This window comes from Oncorhynchus masou, chromosome 2 (assembly GCF_036934945.1).
Source record: "Oncorhynchus masou masou isolate Uvic2021 chromosome 2, UVic_Omas_1.1, whole genome shotgun sequence".
Lineage (NCBI taxonomy): Eukaryota > Metazoa > Chordata > Actinopteri > Salmoniformes > Salmonidae > Oncorhynchus > Oncorhynchus masou.
Window position 1 is genome coordinate 18,786,023 of NC_088213.1, and position 15,942 is coordinate 18,801,964.

The following is a 15,942-nucleotide window of genomic DNA, read 5'->3' on the forward strand; positions in this document are numbered from 1 at the left end:
CTCTCTCCTTCACTTACTTCTCCTCCTCTTCCTCCTCTCTCCCTCCTCCTCTCCCTACTCCTTCTCTGTCCTTCTCCCCCAGTGACCAGAAGAGCAGCAGGAGGATGTCCTGTTTGGATGAGGTTCCTTTTAAGACCCTTCTGGGATCTCTGGAGGGACCCAGGGAAGAGGTGGAGCTGATTGCTGCCCCAGACATCACTGTCCCAGACTATCTCACCATACTGCAGGAGACAGAGGTTGGTGTGTGTAAGAGATTGAGGACATAGGCTTTGTGGCTATCATTTATTTCTTTGTTGATGAAACCAGAAATCTTTGATGACATTCTACACATGGTTGGAACATCAACACAGATAGAACCTAACACTCAAAATACAACACAGACAGAACCTAACACTCAAAATACAACACAGACAGAACCTAACACTCAAAATACAACACATACAGAACATAATACTCAAAATACAACACAGACAGAACATAACACTTAAAATACAACACAGACAGAACATAACGCTCGAAATACAACACAGACAGAACCTAATGCTCAAAATACAACACAGACAGAACCTAACACTCAAAATACAACACAGACAGAACCTAACACTCAAAATACAACACAGACAGAACATAACTCTCAAAATACAACACAGACAGAACATAACGCTCAAAATACAACACAGATATGCAACGGGTGTTTTAATCACGCTGTTTTCCAATGTTGTCATCGACTTTTACTGAGTAGAAGTTAAAGTCATGGGAAAATGGCTGACATCTCCTGCTCTTGTCTTAGTGTAATTAGGACTATAATGATACTGAGTGGCCTTTGACCCAGGCCACTGCAACACCGCCAAACCTTAATCCCACAGTGACCACCAACATTGTCCATACAGTCAAATGTTTGTGTATTTAACAGAGAAGGGAAAATATGTCGCTTCGGTTTAGTTGTCAAAACCTCAGCCAAGCTTTTTCCTTAATCGTGTTAGGGTTCGAGTAATGTACGATGTTCTCCCTACATAGCTTTGCAGTTTGAAGCTATAACATAGCTAAATACTGCGTCCAGAAAAACTCTGCTGGGAATGTTTTTGATCAACACCTTTACGGCATGGCCTTTATATAATGAATACAACATCAACAGAAATGATGGTTTCCTGGTCCCAGTTGTTTGTGCTATACTCACCTACTTCTATGGTCATTGGCAAGTCAGCACAAACAGATCTGGGAACAGGCTAATTTGTGGAAGTATTTGGTTGGATTTAAATTAATTTCATAGGTATTCCCCCGCCCCCCCAAAAAATCTATTAACCTCTGCCTTTGCAATGCATATAGTATGTACATTAGAAGGCATTGTAGAACTTAACATCTCTCCGACTCTTGAAGCCCCAATACTGCAAGTCTCTTTATTCTTCCAGCTTGGGGAGACAGATTATGCATCCCAAATGGCACCCTATTCCCTATATAGTGCACTACCTTTGATGGGAGCCCTATTGGCCCTGGTGAAGAGTATTACACTATATAGGGAACAGACAGCCACCTGCAACACATACATAATCTCCTCATTGTTAATACTACTCTGAAGCCATAGTCAGTGGTTTAGAATGTGATAAACCCAGTGTGATTATTATAGGAGCCTGATGTTGACATTTTATTTTCACCTCCTCTGATCTGGAGAGAGTTGAGTTTGACAGCCTCATCCATCTATAGCCAACAGAACCTAGGTTGTGTCTCAAATGGGACCCTATTTCATATGTAGTGCAGGAAATAGAAAGGGAACAGGGGTGCTATTTGGAAAGAACATCTAGTCTGGGCTGAAGCAGGCACCTTTGTATCATTCTGAAAACACACGCACAAGCACACACACACCTCTATTGGGATCAATTCATTCATCTTGTTAACAGAGAGAACAGCTTCAATCTGATGTGTGGTGTCGTGGTTTTGTCGTTTTTGGGCATCACATGCAAGGGTATTTCCTACAGTCTGGGAGATTGATGGGAAGGCAAACAAAGCCATAAATGTAGACAAAATGAAGGTGGAAAATTGATAGTCAAACATTTGCTGTGTTGCGTCCTTGGCCTTATTGGATCCTTCCTTCCTCGCTTCCTTCCCTTAATCACATGATATTGGATAAGTGTGATCCAAGTGAAAGACCAAATTGCTAAGGGAGTGTCTAACACTGAGTGGGTGTTAGACATTGGCGGTGGGTGAGTTGATGAATTGTGTGACACACGTTAACAATGTGAAGCGCTTTGGGGGAAGAAGGAAGTATTTGCTAGAATGACTGCTTACCTGATTAATTGTTTGATTGGTTCGCCATTTGATTGGTTGGTATTCGAAAATATTTTAGTGACATAACGTGATTAAATGGTTCTCTTAAAGTACACTCCATTCATCCACCCACACATCAACCAACAACCATTTACCAACCCATCTTCACCTCTGTCAACAGTACATGTTCAGCTTGGAGAACTGGGTGCTCCAGGGACTCCAGGGAGGTTATCCCAGCCAGCCCCAACCCCCGGCCCCAGATCCCCATCCGAGGTGCTCCCCTCCAGCCCACCCTACTGGCATCTCTTCAGCAGCCCCCAGGAGAGCCGCCTGGCCAGCCGACACAGCTCTGATTTCTGGGAGCCCAACCCCCGCCAGCGCTCCCACAGCCTGAACCCGGTTGACATGCGCACCCGGGTCAAGTTCGTCATCTCCGACTCCGAGGAGGAAGAGGAGTGCTCTTCTTCGGGAGAGGGTTCCTCGGAGTCTGGTTCAGGGTACAGGTCGGATCAGCGTGTTCCTGGGGTGAGGAACCCACAGCAGACCTGCACCCCTAACGTCCTGAACCTACCTGTCTCTCAGAGTGGTCTGGTGCCCTACCAGCGTAAGAAGAACCTCCGCCAGTACTCGCTGTCCGTTCTGGAGACCCCCAGAGAGTGTATCCAGGGGACCCCCTGCCCCCAGGAGGACCCAAGCCACCGTCCTCCTCATCCCTACCCAGACACCCATTGACCAGGGCCAACACAGAGTATATCCCCTCCATCAGACACCACAAGCCAACACATCCGGTACGGACATGACCCCTATTAGGAGAAATATAGTAGAGAAGTGGTATTGAAGGCACAGAATCAAATCAAATTGTATTTGTCACATGCGCCGAATACAACAGGTGTAAACCTTACAGTAAAATGCTTACTTACAAACCCTTAACCAACAATGCAGTTTTAAGAAAAAAAGTGTTAAAAAAAAAAAAAAGTAAAATAATTAAAGAGCAGCAGTGAAATAACAACCGGTACAGAGTCAACGTGCAGGGCACTGGTTAGTCGAGGTAATATGTACATGTAGGTAGAGGTAAAGTGACTATGCATAGATCAATTAGTATTGTTAGATAGTTAAAGGGATAGTTCACTGAAATGACCAAATGATATATGTTTCCTTGCCCTGAAAGCGGTCTACAATCCATAGGTTGAATTGGACGTTAGTTAACTTCTGTAGCTGTACACCATCAACACACGCAAAAACCACAGTCTCTTTGGATTCAAGTGACCGTTTTACATTATTGTTGCCTAGTCATTGTCCAACTGAGAAGCTCAGAATTATCTAGCATAGTAGACTATTCTATTCATCAATCCCCTTATTTTATATGAGTAGGAATGGGTTCAGGTACACCCGGGTATGCCTCTATCAATAAGTAAGAATGTTTTCCCATTTCTTAAAACAACATTTTCTCTAGGCTGTGTAGTTCAAGGCCCCACTTCCTAGTTCCCATGTGCTGTCTTTAAAAACTAAGTACCAAACCAGATGTCCTCAGTGGGCAGAGTGACGGTTCTATAACTGGCTCTGCCTCGGAGCAGCATGGGCCTGGAAAAAGATGGAGGAATTTAAACCCCCACACTAAGTATCAGACCGATTCTCAGGCCAACCACAGCTCAACAAGCTCATGTGGGATTTGCTCAACTTGGACTCCCGATACAGTAGATATGTTGAATGGAAATATGATAGATTGTATTTCAGATGAACTTGAAACTTTTAGATATATTTTAAAATACATTTTTACAAAAAACTAATGAAATTCATATTTTTGTAAAGCAAATTGTATATAGTATGTTAGTTGATAGAGAAAACAGATCCTCCTATTAAGGTTCTTTTCCAATTCACATTTCTCAAATGTTTTGAGGGATGTGTGCTCTAAATATAGCTAGTGTAAAGTCTGTCCTTGGAATCGTCTCAAGTTATTATTAGTTCATCAGGATTAGCGAGTGGAATTACTCAGGGAAATGGATTTCTCAGCAAACCAGTCTTTCAAGGTTAGCCAGCCGTGTACATTTCGGCGCTGTCATGCACTATAAATGTTGCACTCATGTTGCGTGAATGTTGCCAGTTCCACGCACAGGCTGTCAGTCAGGTTGTCAATCTACAGGCACATAGAGAGGCATCAGTCAGGCTGGGGTTTCAGGCTAACCCTCTCCCTTTATGGGGTTGGTTTTCTTTCTTTCACAAACTCCCCACCTCCCCTCCCCCTCGCTCTCTCTCACACTCTCTCTGCTCTTCCCCCCTGTGTGTGCAGTCCCTGAGTCCGTACTTCTGCCTGCCGGCCCTTCCCTCGGTGACCTCACGACCCCTGGGTTCCCACGCCGCGTCAGTACTGGACTCCTCGGTGGAGCTGCTGTCCGCACTGAGCCCCGAAGAGAGAGAGCTGCTGCAAACAATCACTGAAATGGGCTATCCGCTCCGCACCGCCATCATCGCCCTGCAGAAGACCGGCCAGCAGAGCCCAGAACAGGTCCGTCTCAAAACACAGTCACAAACATTTCATAAACGTGAATTTGACCAGTTTCTAGAATGAAAGTTTCTCTGACCAAAATGGCCGTCCTGTAGTTGTGTCCCTGGGATGCCAATGTCCTTTCTAGTGCTGTTTAATTCTGTGGTCAGCACAACACTATGGACATTTAGCATGGGCTTTTATCCACAGCAGTGTGTTTTTACATGACATCATTGACACACCATACAGAGTGATATGATGATGAAGCAGCCAATTGTGTTCTAGCCTAATAAGACATTGTAGTTGAAACAGAGCTCTCTCCGATCCTGCCAGCCACATCGTCTAGTCTCTCTCTCTGTTCTCTTTTTCAATAGCAGAGGTGCATAAAGATGGCGAACCCCATGTACTTGCCACAAATCCTTGCTTTGCTAAGTTCGCCGTATTGTACATTGCGTTCCATTACTCTTCTTTAATGTTCGTCAGTAGAGTATACATGATCCCAATTTTCACTTCAGGACGACGGCAATTAAAAAAAACGAAAAAGTAGATTGTGCTGATTTATTGGCATATTGAATCATGTCGTGCGCCGTAGTTAAAAAATAAATCTGTGGATCGTGCTAAAACGTCATAACTGAATTCTGCCAAGGTTTATGAACCTTCGCCATTCAATTCAATAAGATTTATCATCATGAAATATTGCCAATGCACAATAGTTTTATATCTTTGTCTTATTACCCTTTTAAAAATATTTTTTCAGTTATACTCAGTAAAAGTTATTTAAGGTGCTAATTTGATCTCTTTGGTGTCTGGAGTCTCTCTCTCCGTCGTGTCCTCTCATCGTGTCCTCTCCGTCGTGTCCTCTCATCGTGTCCTCTCATCGTGTCCTCTCCGTCGTGTCCTCTCATCGTGTCCTCTCGTCGTGTCCTCTCCGTCGTGTCCTCTCATCGTGTCCTCTCCGTCGTGTCCTCTCGTCGTGTCCTCTCATCGTGTCCTCTCGTCTTGTCCTCTCGTCGTGTCCTCTCGTCGTGTCCTCTCCGTTGTGTCCTCTCGTCGTGTCCTCTCGTCGTGTCCTCTCCGTCGTGTCCTCTCCGTCGTGTCCTCTCATCATGTCCTCTCGTCGTGTCCTCTCAGTTGTGTCCTCTCGTCATGTCCTCTCCGTCGTGTCCTCTCGTCGTGTCCTCTCATCGTGTCCTCTCCGTCGTGTCCTCTCCGTCGTGTCCTCTCGTCGTGTCCTCTCATCATGTCCTCTCCGTCGTGTCCTCTCGTCGTGTCCTCTCCGTCGTGTCCTCTCGTCGTGTCCTCTCATCGTGTCCTCTCGTCGTGTCCTCTCCATCGTGTCCTCTCCGTCGTGTCCTCTCCTCGTGTCCTCTCATCGTGTCCTCTCGTCGTGTCCTCTCCATCGTGTCCTCTCCGTCGTGGCCTCTCCGTCGTGTCCTCTCGTCATGTCCTTTCCGTCGTGTCCTCTCGTCATATCCTCTCATCGTGTCCTCTCGTCGTGTCCTCTCGTCGTTTCCTCTCCGTCGTGTCCTCTCGTCGTGTCCTCTCCGTCGTGTCCTCTCGTCGTGTCCTCTCATCGTGTCCTCTCATCGTGTGCTCTCCGTCGTGTCCTCTCGTCATGTCCTCTCCGTCGTGTCCTCTCGTCGTGTCCTCTCGTCGTGTCCTCTCCGTCGTGTCCTCTCATCGTGTCCTCTCTCAGGCTGTTTTTCTTTTACATTACTAAAATATGTGTATTAAGATTTATCTCTCTTCAACATCCGGTTTGTAACTTTTATGTTTACACTATCCTTACACTTGCCTTGGATGTGGTGTGGCCAAAGCCACATTCCTGCTTCAAGTTTTTGTGCAGCTATTAGCGTACCATAAATACCATAGTATATAGACAAACAAAATTAGTATAGCAATTCAAACTATACAGCCGCTTCTCATCTAAACCATATTGCACGTCATGTTGCACACTTGATTAATGCAACGATTCACAAATGAGTGGACATTTTAAAAGCCTTTCATTTTTATTTGGCTTACAGAATAAAAAGGTAATTAAGGTCATGTGGCATCAGAGCCATTGTATTTCCACCATACATTCTATGCTTTACACAGAACATGTAAAGAGGGGTATGTGTAGTAGATGTTTCCCACATTAACATCGGACTTGGCTTGGGAAAGAGATTTGAATCTAGATCCGTCTCTAATACACAACAGCAGTATGTGTCCTGGAACTAGTATGTGTAGTCAGACTAGTGTAAAGAGGCCCTTCGCTCAGGCTTAGTGGTCCTGTCTCTAAGTAAAGAGAGCAGATCACTAAACATCCCTAATCCTCTGCTGCTTCAACAGATTGCAGACGTGCTTCCAAGACTCCACCATATCCCTTTATCCCCCAGATGTCTCTGTGTTATTCTGTTCAAAGACTCCACCATATCCCTTTATCCCCCAGATGTCTCTGTGTTATTCTGTTCAAAGACTCCACCATATCCCTCTATCCCCCAGATGTCTCTGTGTTATTCTGTTCAAAGACTCCATCATATCCCTTTATCCCCCAGATGTCTCTGTGTTACTCTGTTCCAAGACTCCACCATATCCCTTTATCCCCCAGATGTCTCTGTGTTATTCTGTTCAAAGACTCCACCATATCCCTTTATCCCCCAGATGTATCTGTGTTACTCTGTTCAAAGACTCCACCATATCCCTTTATCCCCCAGATGTCTCTGTGTTACTCTGTTCCAAGACTCCACCATATCCCTTTATCCCCCAGATGTCTCTGTGTTATTCTGTTCAAAGACTCCGCCATATCCCTTTATCCCCCAGATGTCTCTGTGTTATTCTGTTCAAAGACTCCGCCATATCCCTCTATCCCCCAGATGTCTCTGTGTTATTCTGTTCAAAGACTCCACCATATCCCTTTATCCCCCAGATGTCTCTGTGTTATTCTGTTCAGACTCCACCATATCCCTTTATCCCCCAGATGTCTCTGTGTTATTCTGTTCAAAGACTCCACCATATCCCTTTATCCCCCAGATGTCTCTGTGTTATTCTGTTCAAAGACTCCACCATATCCCTTTATCCCCCAGATGTCTCTGTGTTATTCTGTTCAAAGACTCCACCATATCCCTTTATCCCCCAGATGTCTCTGTGTTATTCTGTTGAAAGACTCCACCATATCCCTTTATCCCCCAGATGTCTCTGTGTTATTCTGTTGAAAGACTCCACCATATCCCTTTATCCCCCAGATGTCTCTGTGTTATTCTGTTGAAAGACTCCACCATATCCCTTTATCCCCCAGATGTCTCTGTGTTATTCTGTTCAAAGACTCCACCATATCCCTTTATCCCCCAATGTCTCTGTGTTACTCTGTTCCAAGACTCCACCATATCCCTTTATCCCCCAGATGTCTCTGTGTTACTCTGTTCAAAGACTCCACCATATCCCTTTATCCCCCAGATGTCTCTGTGTTACTCTGTTCCAAGACTCCACCATATCCCTTTATCCCCCAGATGTCTCTGTGTTACTCTGTTCAAAGACTCCACCATATCCCTTTATCCCCCAGATGTCTCTGTGTTATTCTGTTCAAAGACTCCGCCATATCCCTTTATCCCCCAGATGTCTCTGTGTTACTCTGTTCAAAGACTCCACCATATCCCTTTATCCCCCAGATGTCTCTGTGTTACTCTGTTCCAAGACTCCACCATATCACTTTATCCCCCAGATGTCTCTGTGTTACTCTGTTCAAAGACTCCACCATATCCCTTTATCCCCCAGATGTCTCTGTTATTCTGTTCAAAGACTCCACCAGCACTCTCAACTTTTCCCCATCTGACAGTGTGAATCTACCTGAGTTGGCTTTAGTGTTTAACGACAGAGCAGAACATATGGTTTTAGCTCCCCGCAGCCCGGCTCGTATTTGATGTCATTTGCCCATGAAGAGGGAGAGCAGGAGGGTAAAAAAACACCATTGTAAAAATAAATACCAGATACTCCAAAGTTTCCACAACTTGCTCAGTATTATGTGTGTTCTCAGCAGAATCATATATAGTTTCAGGGGCTGCCTCTGGCTCCTCCCTCTCTCTCAGGGGCTGCCTCTGGCTCCTCCCTCTCTCTCAGGGGCTGCCTCTGGCTCCTCTCTCTCTCTCAGGGGGGCTCAGGGGGCTGCCTCTGGCTCCTCTCTCTCTCTCAGGGGCTGCCTCTGGCTCCTCTCTCTCTCAGGGGCTGCCTCTGGCTCCTCTCTCTCTCTCAGGGGCTGCCTCTGGCTCCTCTCTCTCTCTCGGGGGCTGCCTCTGGCTCCTCTCCTCTCTCTCAGGGGCTGCCTCTGGCTCCTCTCTCTCTCAGGGGCTGCCTCTGGCTCCTCTCTCTCTCTCAGGGGGCTGCCTCTGGCTCCTCTCTCTCAGGGGCTGCCTCTGGCTCCTCTCTCTCTCAGGGGCTGCCTCTGGCTCCTCTCTCTCTCAGGGGCTGCCTCTGGCTCTCTCTCTCTCTCAGGGGCTGCCTCTGGCTCTCTCTCTCTCAGGGGCTGCCTCTCTCTCTCTCTCTCTCTCTCAGGGGCTGCCTCTGGCTCCTCTCTCTCTCTCAGGGGCTGCCTCTGGCTCCTCTCTCTCTCTCAGGGGCTGCCTCTGGCTCCTCTCTCTCTCTCAGGGGCTGCCTCTGGCTCCTCTCTCTCTCAGGGGCTGCTGGCTCTCTCTCAGGGGCTGGCTCCTCTCTCTCTCTCAGGGGCTGCCTCTGGCTCTCTCAGGGGCTGCCTCTGGCTCCTCTCTCCTCTCAGGGGCTGCCTCTGGCTCTCTCTCTCTCTCAGGGGGCTGCCTCTCAGGGGGCTCTGGCTCCTCTCTCTCTCAGGGGCTGCCTCTGGCCTCTCTCTCAGGGGGCTGGCTCCCTCTCTCTCTCTCAGGGGCTGCCTCTGGCTCCTCTCTCTCTCTCAGGGGGCTGGCTCCTCTCTCTCTCTCAGGGGCTGCCTCTGGCTCCTCTCTCTCTCTCAGGGGCTGCCTCTGGCTCTCAGGGGCTCCTCTCTCTCTCAGGGCTGCTGGCTCCTCTCTCCTCTCAGGGGCTCCTGGCCCTCTCTCTCTCTCAGGGGCTGCCTCTGGCTCCTCCTCTCGGGGGCTCTCTCTCTCAGGGGCTGCCTCTGGCTCCTCTCTCTCTCAGGGGCTGCCTCTGGCTCTCTCTCAGGGGCTGCCTCTGGCTCCTCTCTCTCTCTCAGGGGCTGCCTCTGGCTCCTCTCTCTCAGGGGCTGCCTCTGGCTCCTCTCTCTCTCTCAGGGGCTGCCTCTGGCTCCTCTCTCTCTCTCTCAGGGGCTGCCTCTGGCTCCTCTCTCTCTCTCTCAGGGGCTGCCTCTGGCTCCCTCTCTCTCTCTCAGGGGCTGCCTCTGGCTCCTCTCTCTCTCTCAGGGGCTGCCTCTGGCTCCTCTCCTCTCTCTCTCAGGGGCTCTCTGGCTCCTGCCTCTCAGGGGCTGCCTCTGGCTCTCTCTCTCTCAGGGGCTGCCTCTGGCTCCTCTCTCTCTCTCAGGGGCTGCCTCTGGCTCCTCTCTCTCTCTCAGGGGCTGCCTCTGGCTCCTCTCTCTCTCTCAGGGGCTGCCTCTGGCTCTCTCTCTCTCTCAGGGGCTGCCTCTGGCTCTCTCAGGGGCTGCCTCTGGCTCCTCTCTCTCTCTCTCAGGGGCTGCCTCTGGCCTCTCTCTCTCTCAGGGGCTGCCTCTGGCTCTCTCTCTCCTCTCAGGGGCTGCCTCTCTCTCTCTCAGGGGCTGCCTCTGGCTCCTCTCTCTCTCTCAGGGGCTGCCTCTGGCTCCTCTCTCTCTCTCAGGGGCTGCCTCTGGCTCCTCTCTCTCTCTCAGGGGCTGCCTCTGGCTCAGGGGCTGCCTCTGGCTCTCTCTCTCTCAGGGGGCTCTGGCCTCTCAGGGGCTGCCTCTGGCTCCTCTCTCTCTCTCAGGGGGCCTCTGGCTCTCTCGGGGGCCTCTCTCTCTCAGGGGGCTGCCTCTGGCTCTCTCTCTCTCAGGGGCTGCCTCTGGCTCCTCTCTCTCTCTCAGGGGCTGCCTCTGGCTCCTCTCTCTCTCTCTCAGGGGCTGCCTCAGGGGGCTGGCTCTCTCGGGGCTGCCTCTGGCTCTCTCTCTCTCGGGGCTGCCTCTGGCTCTCTCTCTCTCAGGGGCTGCCTCTGGCTCTCTCTCCTCTCTCAGGGGCTGCCTCTGGCTCTCTCTCTCTCTCAGGGGCTGCCTCTGGCTCCTCTCTCTCTCAGGGGCTGCCTCTGGCTCCTCTCTCTCTCAGGGGCTGCCTCTGGCTCCTCTCTCTCGGGGCTGCCTCTGGCTCCTCTCTCTCGGGGCTGCCTCTGGCTCCTCTCTCTCTCTCAGGGGCTGCCTCTGGCTCCTCTCTCTCTCTCAGGGGCTGCCTCTGGCTCCTCTCTCTCTCAGGGGCTGCCTCTGGCTCTCTCTCTCTCTCAGGGGCTGCCTCTGGCTCCTCTCTCTCTCTCAGGGGCTGCCTCTGGCCTCTCTCTCTCTCTCAGGGGCTGCCTCTGGCTCCTCTCTCTCTCTCAGGGGCTGCCTCTGGCTCCTCTCTCTCTCTCTCTCTCTCAGGGGCTGCCTCTGGCTCTCTCTCCTCAGGGGCTGCCTCTGGCTCCTCTCTCTCTCTCAGGGGGGCTGCCTCTGGCTCTCTCCCTCAGGGGCTGCCTCTGGCTCTCTCTCTCTCAGGGGCTGCCTCTGGCTCCTCTCTCTCTCAGGGGCTGCCTCTGCTCCTCTCTCTCTCTCTCAGGGGGCTGCCTCTGGCTCCTCTCTCTCTCTCAGGGGCTGCCTCTGGCTCCTCTCTCTCCTCAGGGGCTGCCTCTGGCCTCTCAGGGGCTGCCTCTGGCTCCTCTCTCTCTCAGGGGCTGCCTCTGGCTCCTCTCTCTCTCTCAGGGGCTGCCTCTGGCTCCTCTCTCTCTCTCAGGGGCTGCCTCTGGCTCTCTCTCTCTCTCTCAGGGGCTGCCTCTGGCTCCCTCTCTCTCGGGGCTGCCTCTGGCACCCTCTCTCTCTCAGGGGCTGCCTCTGGCTCCTCTCTCTCTCAGGGGGCTGCCTCTGGCTCCTCTCTCTCTCGGGGGCTGCCTCTGGCTCCTCTCTCTCTCTCGGGGGCTGCCTCTGGCTCCTCTCTCTCTCGGGGCTGCCTCTGGCTCTCTCTCTCTCTCTCAGGGGGCCTCTGGCCTCTCAGGGGCTGCCTCTGGCTCTCTCTCAGGGGCTGCCTCTGGCTCCTCTCTCTCAGGGGCTGCCTCTGGCTCCTCTCTCTCTCAGGGGCTGCCTCTGGCACCTCTCTCTCCCTCAGGGGCTGCCTCTGGCTCCTCTCTCTCTCTCGGGGCTGCCTCTGGCTCCTCTCTCTCTCTCTCAGGGGCTGCCTCTGGCTCCTCTCTCTCTCGGGGGCTGCCTCTGGCTCCTCTCTCTCTCAGGGGCTGCCTCTGGCTCCTCTCTCTCCTCTCTCTCTCTCAGGGGCTGCCTCTGGCTCCTCTCTCTCTCTCTCTCTCTCTCTCAGGGGCTGCCTCTGGCTCTCTCTCTCTCTCTCTCGGGGGCTGCCTCTGGCTCTCTCTCGGGGGCTGCCTCTGGCTCCTCTCTCTCTCTCTCTCTCGGGGGCTGCCTCTGGCTCCTCTCTCTCTCTCTCTCAGGGGCTGCCTCCTCTCTCTCTCTCTCTCGGGGGCTGCCTCTGGCTCTCTCTCGGGGGCTGCCTCTGGCTCCTCTCTCTCAGGGGCTGCCTCTGGCTCCTCTCTCTCAGGGGCTGCCTCTGGCTCCGTCTCTCTCTCTCTCTCAGGGCCTGCCTCTGGTCAAGGCCTTATCAGTGTCCTTGACCATGAATCAAGTGACACATTAAAGTTAGCTAGGCTAAATGGTTTAGAAAGTTTCCTAGCCTGCAGTGTGGAGGTTGCAGCCAGGTTTCAGCTCTTTTCTTATGTCCCCCCGCCCCTCTCTCTCTTTCTCTCTCTCTCTCTCTCTACACCGCCCACCCCTTTTTTCTCCTATCTATTTCTCTCTCCATCCTTCCCCAACCTTCTCTCTTCCCTTTTCTGTTTCTCTCCTTCCATCTCTCTTTCCTCCCATCTTGCATTTCTCCCTCTCTTTCCCTTCCTCCTTCCGTCTCTCTATCTCTCTTCCTCCATCTCCTTCCCTCTCTCCCAGTGAAGAGAGAAGGCAGCTGGAGAGTTACATTAACAGGGATCAACTCTTTAATCAATGACCTATTTAATCAGTGTAATCCCCTGCCCCCTCTCTCCCTCCCAGCTCAACATGTTAAAGCAGGGCCATGGGTCACGCTGCTCTCACACATATTACCTTTCACTCCGCTGATCTCAGATCAGTTCTTCTCCTTTTCAGAGTGATGTCATTAGCACAAGATTGGCCTATCAGATTATTGTTATATATAATGTGTGTGTGAGAGAGCACGAGACCAAGTTGTCACTGCAGAAATATGATCTGATTTTATAATAATCTGTTATACACTGCTGTGTTAGGCGTAATTGGACTCTTGCCATAATAACACACATATTGATATAGAACACCACAGAGCACAGTGGCAGATTCACAATAACCGCATCAGTTAATACTGTTACACTGAAACATTTACCCTTTTCACGCTACCAATCTGTACTGCACTGACATGGTTACACATCCACGATAGTTACTGAAGCCATGCTGGAAAGGACACTGTGAAAATGAAATATCCAAATCAGTTGAGGTCAGTGTGGTGGTGTGGAGCGGTATTCTTCAATGACCTTGTCAACCATATCTGTGGCTGCTTTGTGTCGAATGCTCGTCTCTTGAATATATTTGGCTTTCAGACTGCTGTTGAGTGCAGAGACAGACGGTTACCCAGGCAACTGTTTACCTGCTAACTGACAGTAATGCTATTAGTCGTAGTAATCTGTGGTGTTGTGCTTGTTGTGTGCAGATCCTGCGCTATCTGGTGGCCTGTGACAGACTGTGTGAGCGGGGCTACGACGAGGCTCAGGTGGAGGAGGCTCTGGAGATGTTCCAGAACTGTGAGACGAAGGTGAACATCATAGATTATTCATTTATTTATCCTGGTATTCTCTGTTTACCTCACAGCTTTCCTCTAATGAACCACAAATCAATTTTAATTGAATTGTACTGCTTGATTTAAAGGAATAGTTCACCCAAAATACAAAATTACATATTGGCTTCTTTACCAACATGGAGTGTTGTCTTACCTTGTCCATAAACTGCTAAAAGGGTAAGAAATGTCATTTGGGTGAACTATCCCTTTAACTGTAAAAGCTGCTCTATCATCTGATGGCTTCTCTCCTCTCTCTCTCCCCTCAGGCTGAGGAGTTTCTTCATCTGCTGGCTCAGTTCAATGAGATGGGCTTCCAGCAGAACGCTATCAAAGAGGTTCTGTTAGTCCACGAGAACCACCGCGAGAGGGCCCTGGAAGAGCTGATGATGCGTGTGGCATGACAGGGTCGATGTCTGCTCCCATGAAAAATACATTGTAGGAGACATACATGCACAAACACAGTTCCTGTTTACTTGCCTGTTTACTACAAACAAATATGTTAGCTAATGTATCATATTAAAGGGATAGTTCACTCAAACTATATTTTACTATTTGGTTCATTTGTCCACTGTTAATACAATCCACAAAAATTGTGTGTCACCAGTCAAGTCTTCAAGATTGAGCACTTTCAGTCCAGAGCAAAAACGATGATGATGATGAGTTTTCAGTGAACTATCCCTTTTAATGATATGTCATTTGCAAATTGCAATTTGCATGTTGAAACAATGTTGATTGACTGGAGCACACTAAAACTATACATTCTAGCAAATCAGGAAATTAACAGTGGCCTTCTAGGAAAAGTAAAACTTAAACAATACAATTTACAGACAATCGATATATTACATAGTTTTATTACATTTCAGGTTTTGACAATGTTTGATGTGATTTGCCCATTGTCAATTTTCTTTGTCAATTTCAAGTGTCACAGCATTTGTCATGTAGTATTTTTAACTGAAGTTAGATCTGTAATACAATTAAATAAAATCCAGTAGACTATGGTCACATGCCAAATGGCACTGTCTTCCCTTTGTAGTGCACTACTCTTCAACGTAGTGCACTATATGGGGTTAGGGTGCCATTTGGGATGCAAACTGTGTTACTGGGAAGTCATTATCTGTATTTGTAGGGTGTGTGTATGGGGTAAAAGATCGAAACCTGAAAGAAGCTTGTAAATCTTATGTATGGTAGGTTGACTGAAACGACCCACTTGAAGTTGTATATACTGTAACTTTCACTTTAAAATGTATTGAATGTATTTTGTATTCATTTGATTTGTTTTTGCCTATGATACAAAATGATTGTGTACAGATCAAATACGTATGAGAATTGAGATTTCTGTTTTCAGATGTTACAAAAAAACCTTTCTGATGAATCAAAATTCAATATACTTGTAATATCACGCTCATGTCTCATGGTTCCCACATCATATTAGGTCTTGATATGTGTGGGATACACTTCCACATTTTTGCCATGCTTTCCCCGCTGACGACGGACGGATGGACGGGGTTACCACAGTACAGGTCTGTTATTTGACTATCAAAGCCACGGCAGAACTTAGATGGGAGCAGCCAAGCAAAGGGAAGAGTCGGCATCTATTAAAGATGTGTATCTTCTGCTGATGGACCGGGACAGCTTTAGAGGTCCTCTATGTTTGGTCAAGAGAGCATTTCTTTTATCACTTTGCTATTAATGAACTTCACTCATAGACTGTTAACAGACTGTAGACCAGTGGTGGCTGGTGGCACTTTAAATGGGGAGGACAGTCTGATAGTAATGGCTGGAACTGAATATATGGAATGGTCTTAAACACATCAAACACTTGGTTTCCACTTGTTTGATTCCATTCATTATTATGAGCCGTCCTCCCTCACCAGTCTCCACTGCTGTAGGCTAAAGAATGAGGGAAAGAACCATTCTTATATTATCAAGGGAGATGTTCGCCTGTTAACTGTAGGGGAAATTAATGGTAATATAATTTGATAAGTGGAAAAATCTGCACATCATTAGCAACATTCCTCACCCATTAACACATTATTTGAACAGTGTTTGATTTGATAATTAAAAAGACAATTATTTCATATATCTTCTGCCAAAGACAATCTATTCATTTGAATTCCCCAATCATCCTGTATTTACACAGGTGATCCCATGGAGAATACAAATCTCTCCTTCAAGGGAAACCTGTCCCGAGACGGCAGCAAACATGCA

General features: G+C 48.9%; 1 protein-coding gene across 1 annotated transcript; it reads left to right on the forward strand.

Annotated features, from left to right (window-relative positions):
* The first annotated feature begins 99 nt into the window (after positions 1-99).
* ubap1lb (ubiquitin associated protein 1-like b) lies at positions 100-15,806 on the forward strand. Its single transcript, XM_064989366.1, is given in 7 exon segments — positions 100-236; positions 2,444-2,519; positions 2,522-2,935; positions 2,938-3,050; positions 4,550-4,765; positions 13,609-13,710; positions 14,001-15,806. Coding segments are annotated over 7 exon segments (1,188 nt in total). The 5' UTR covers positions 100-104; the 3' UTR covers positions 14,136-15,806.
* Positions 15,807-15,942: the final 136 nt, after the last annotated feature.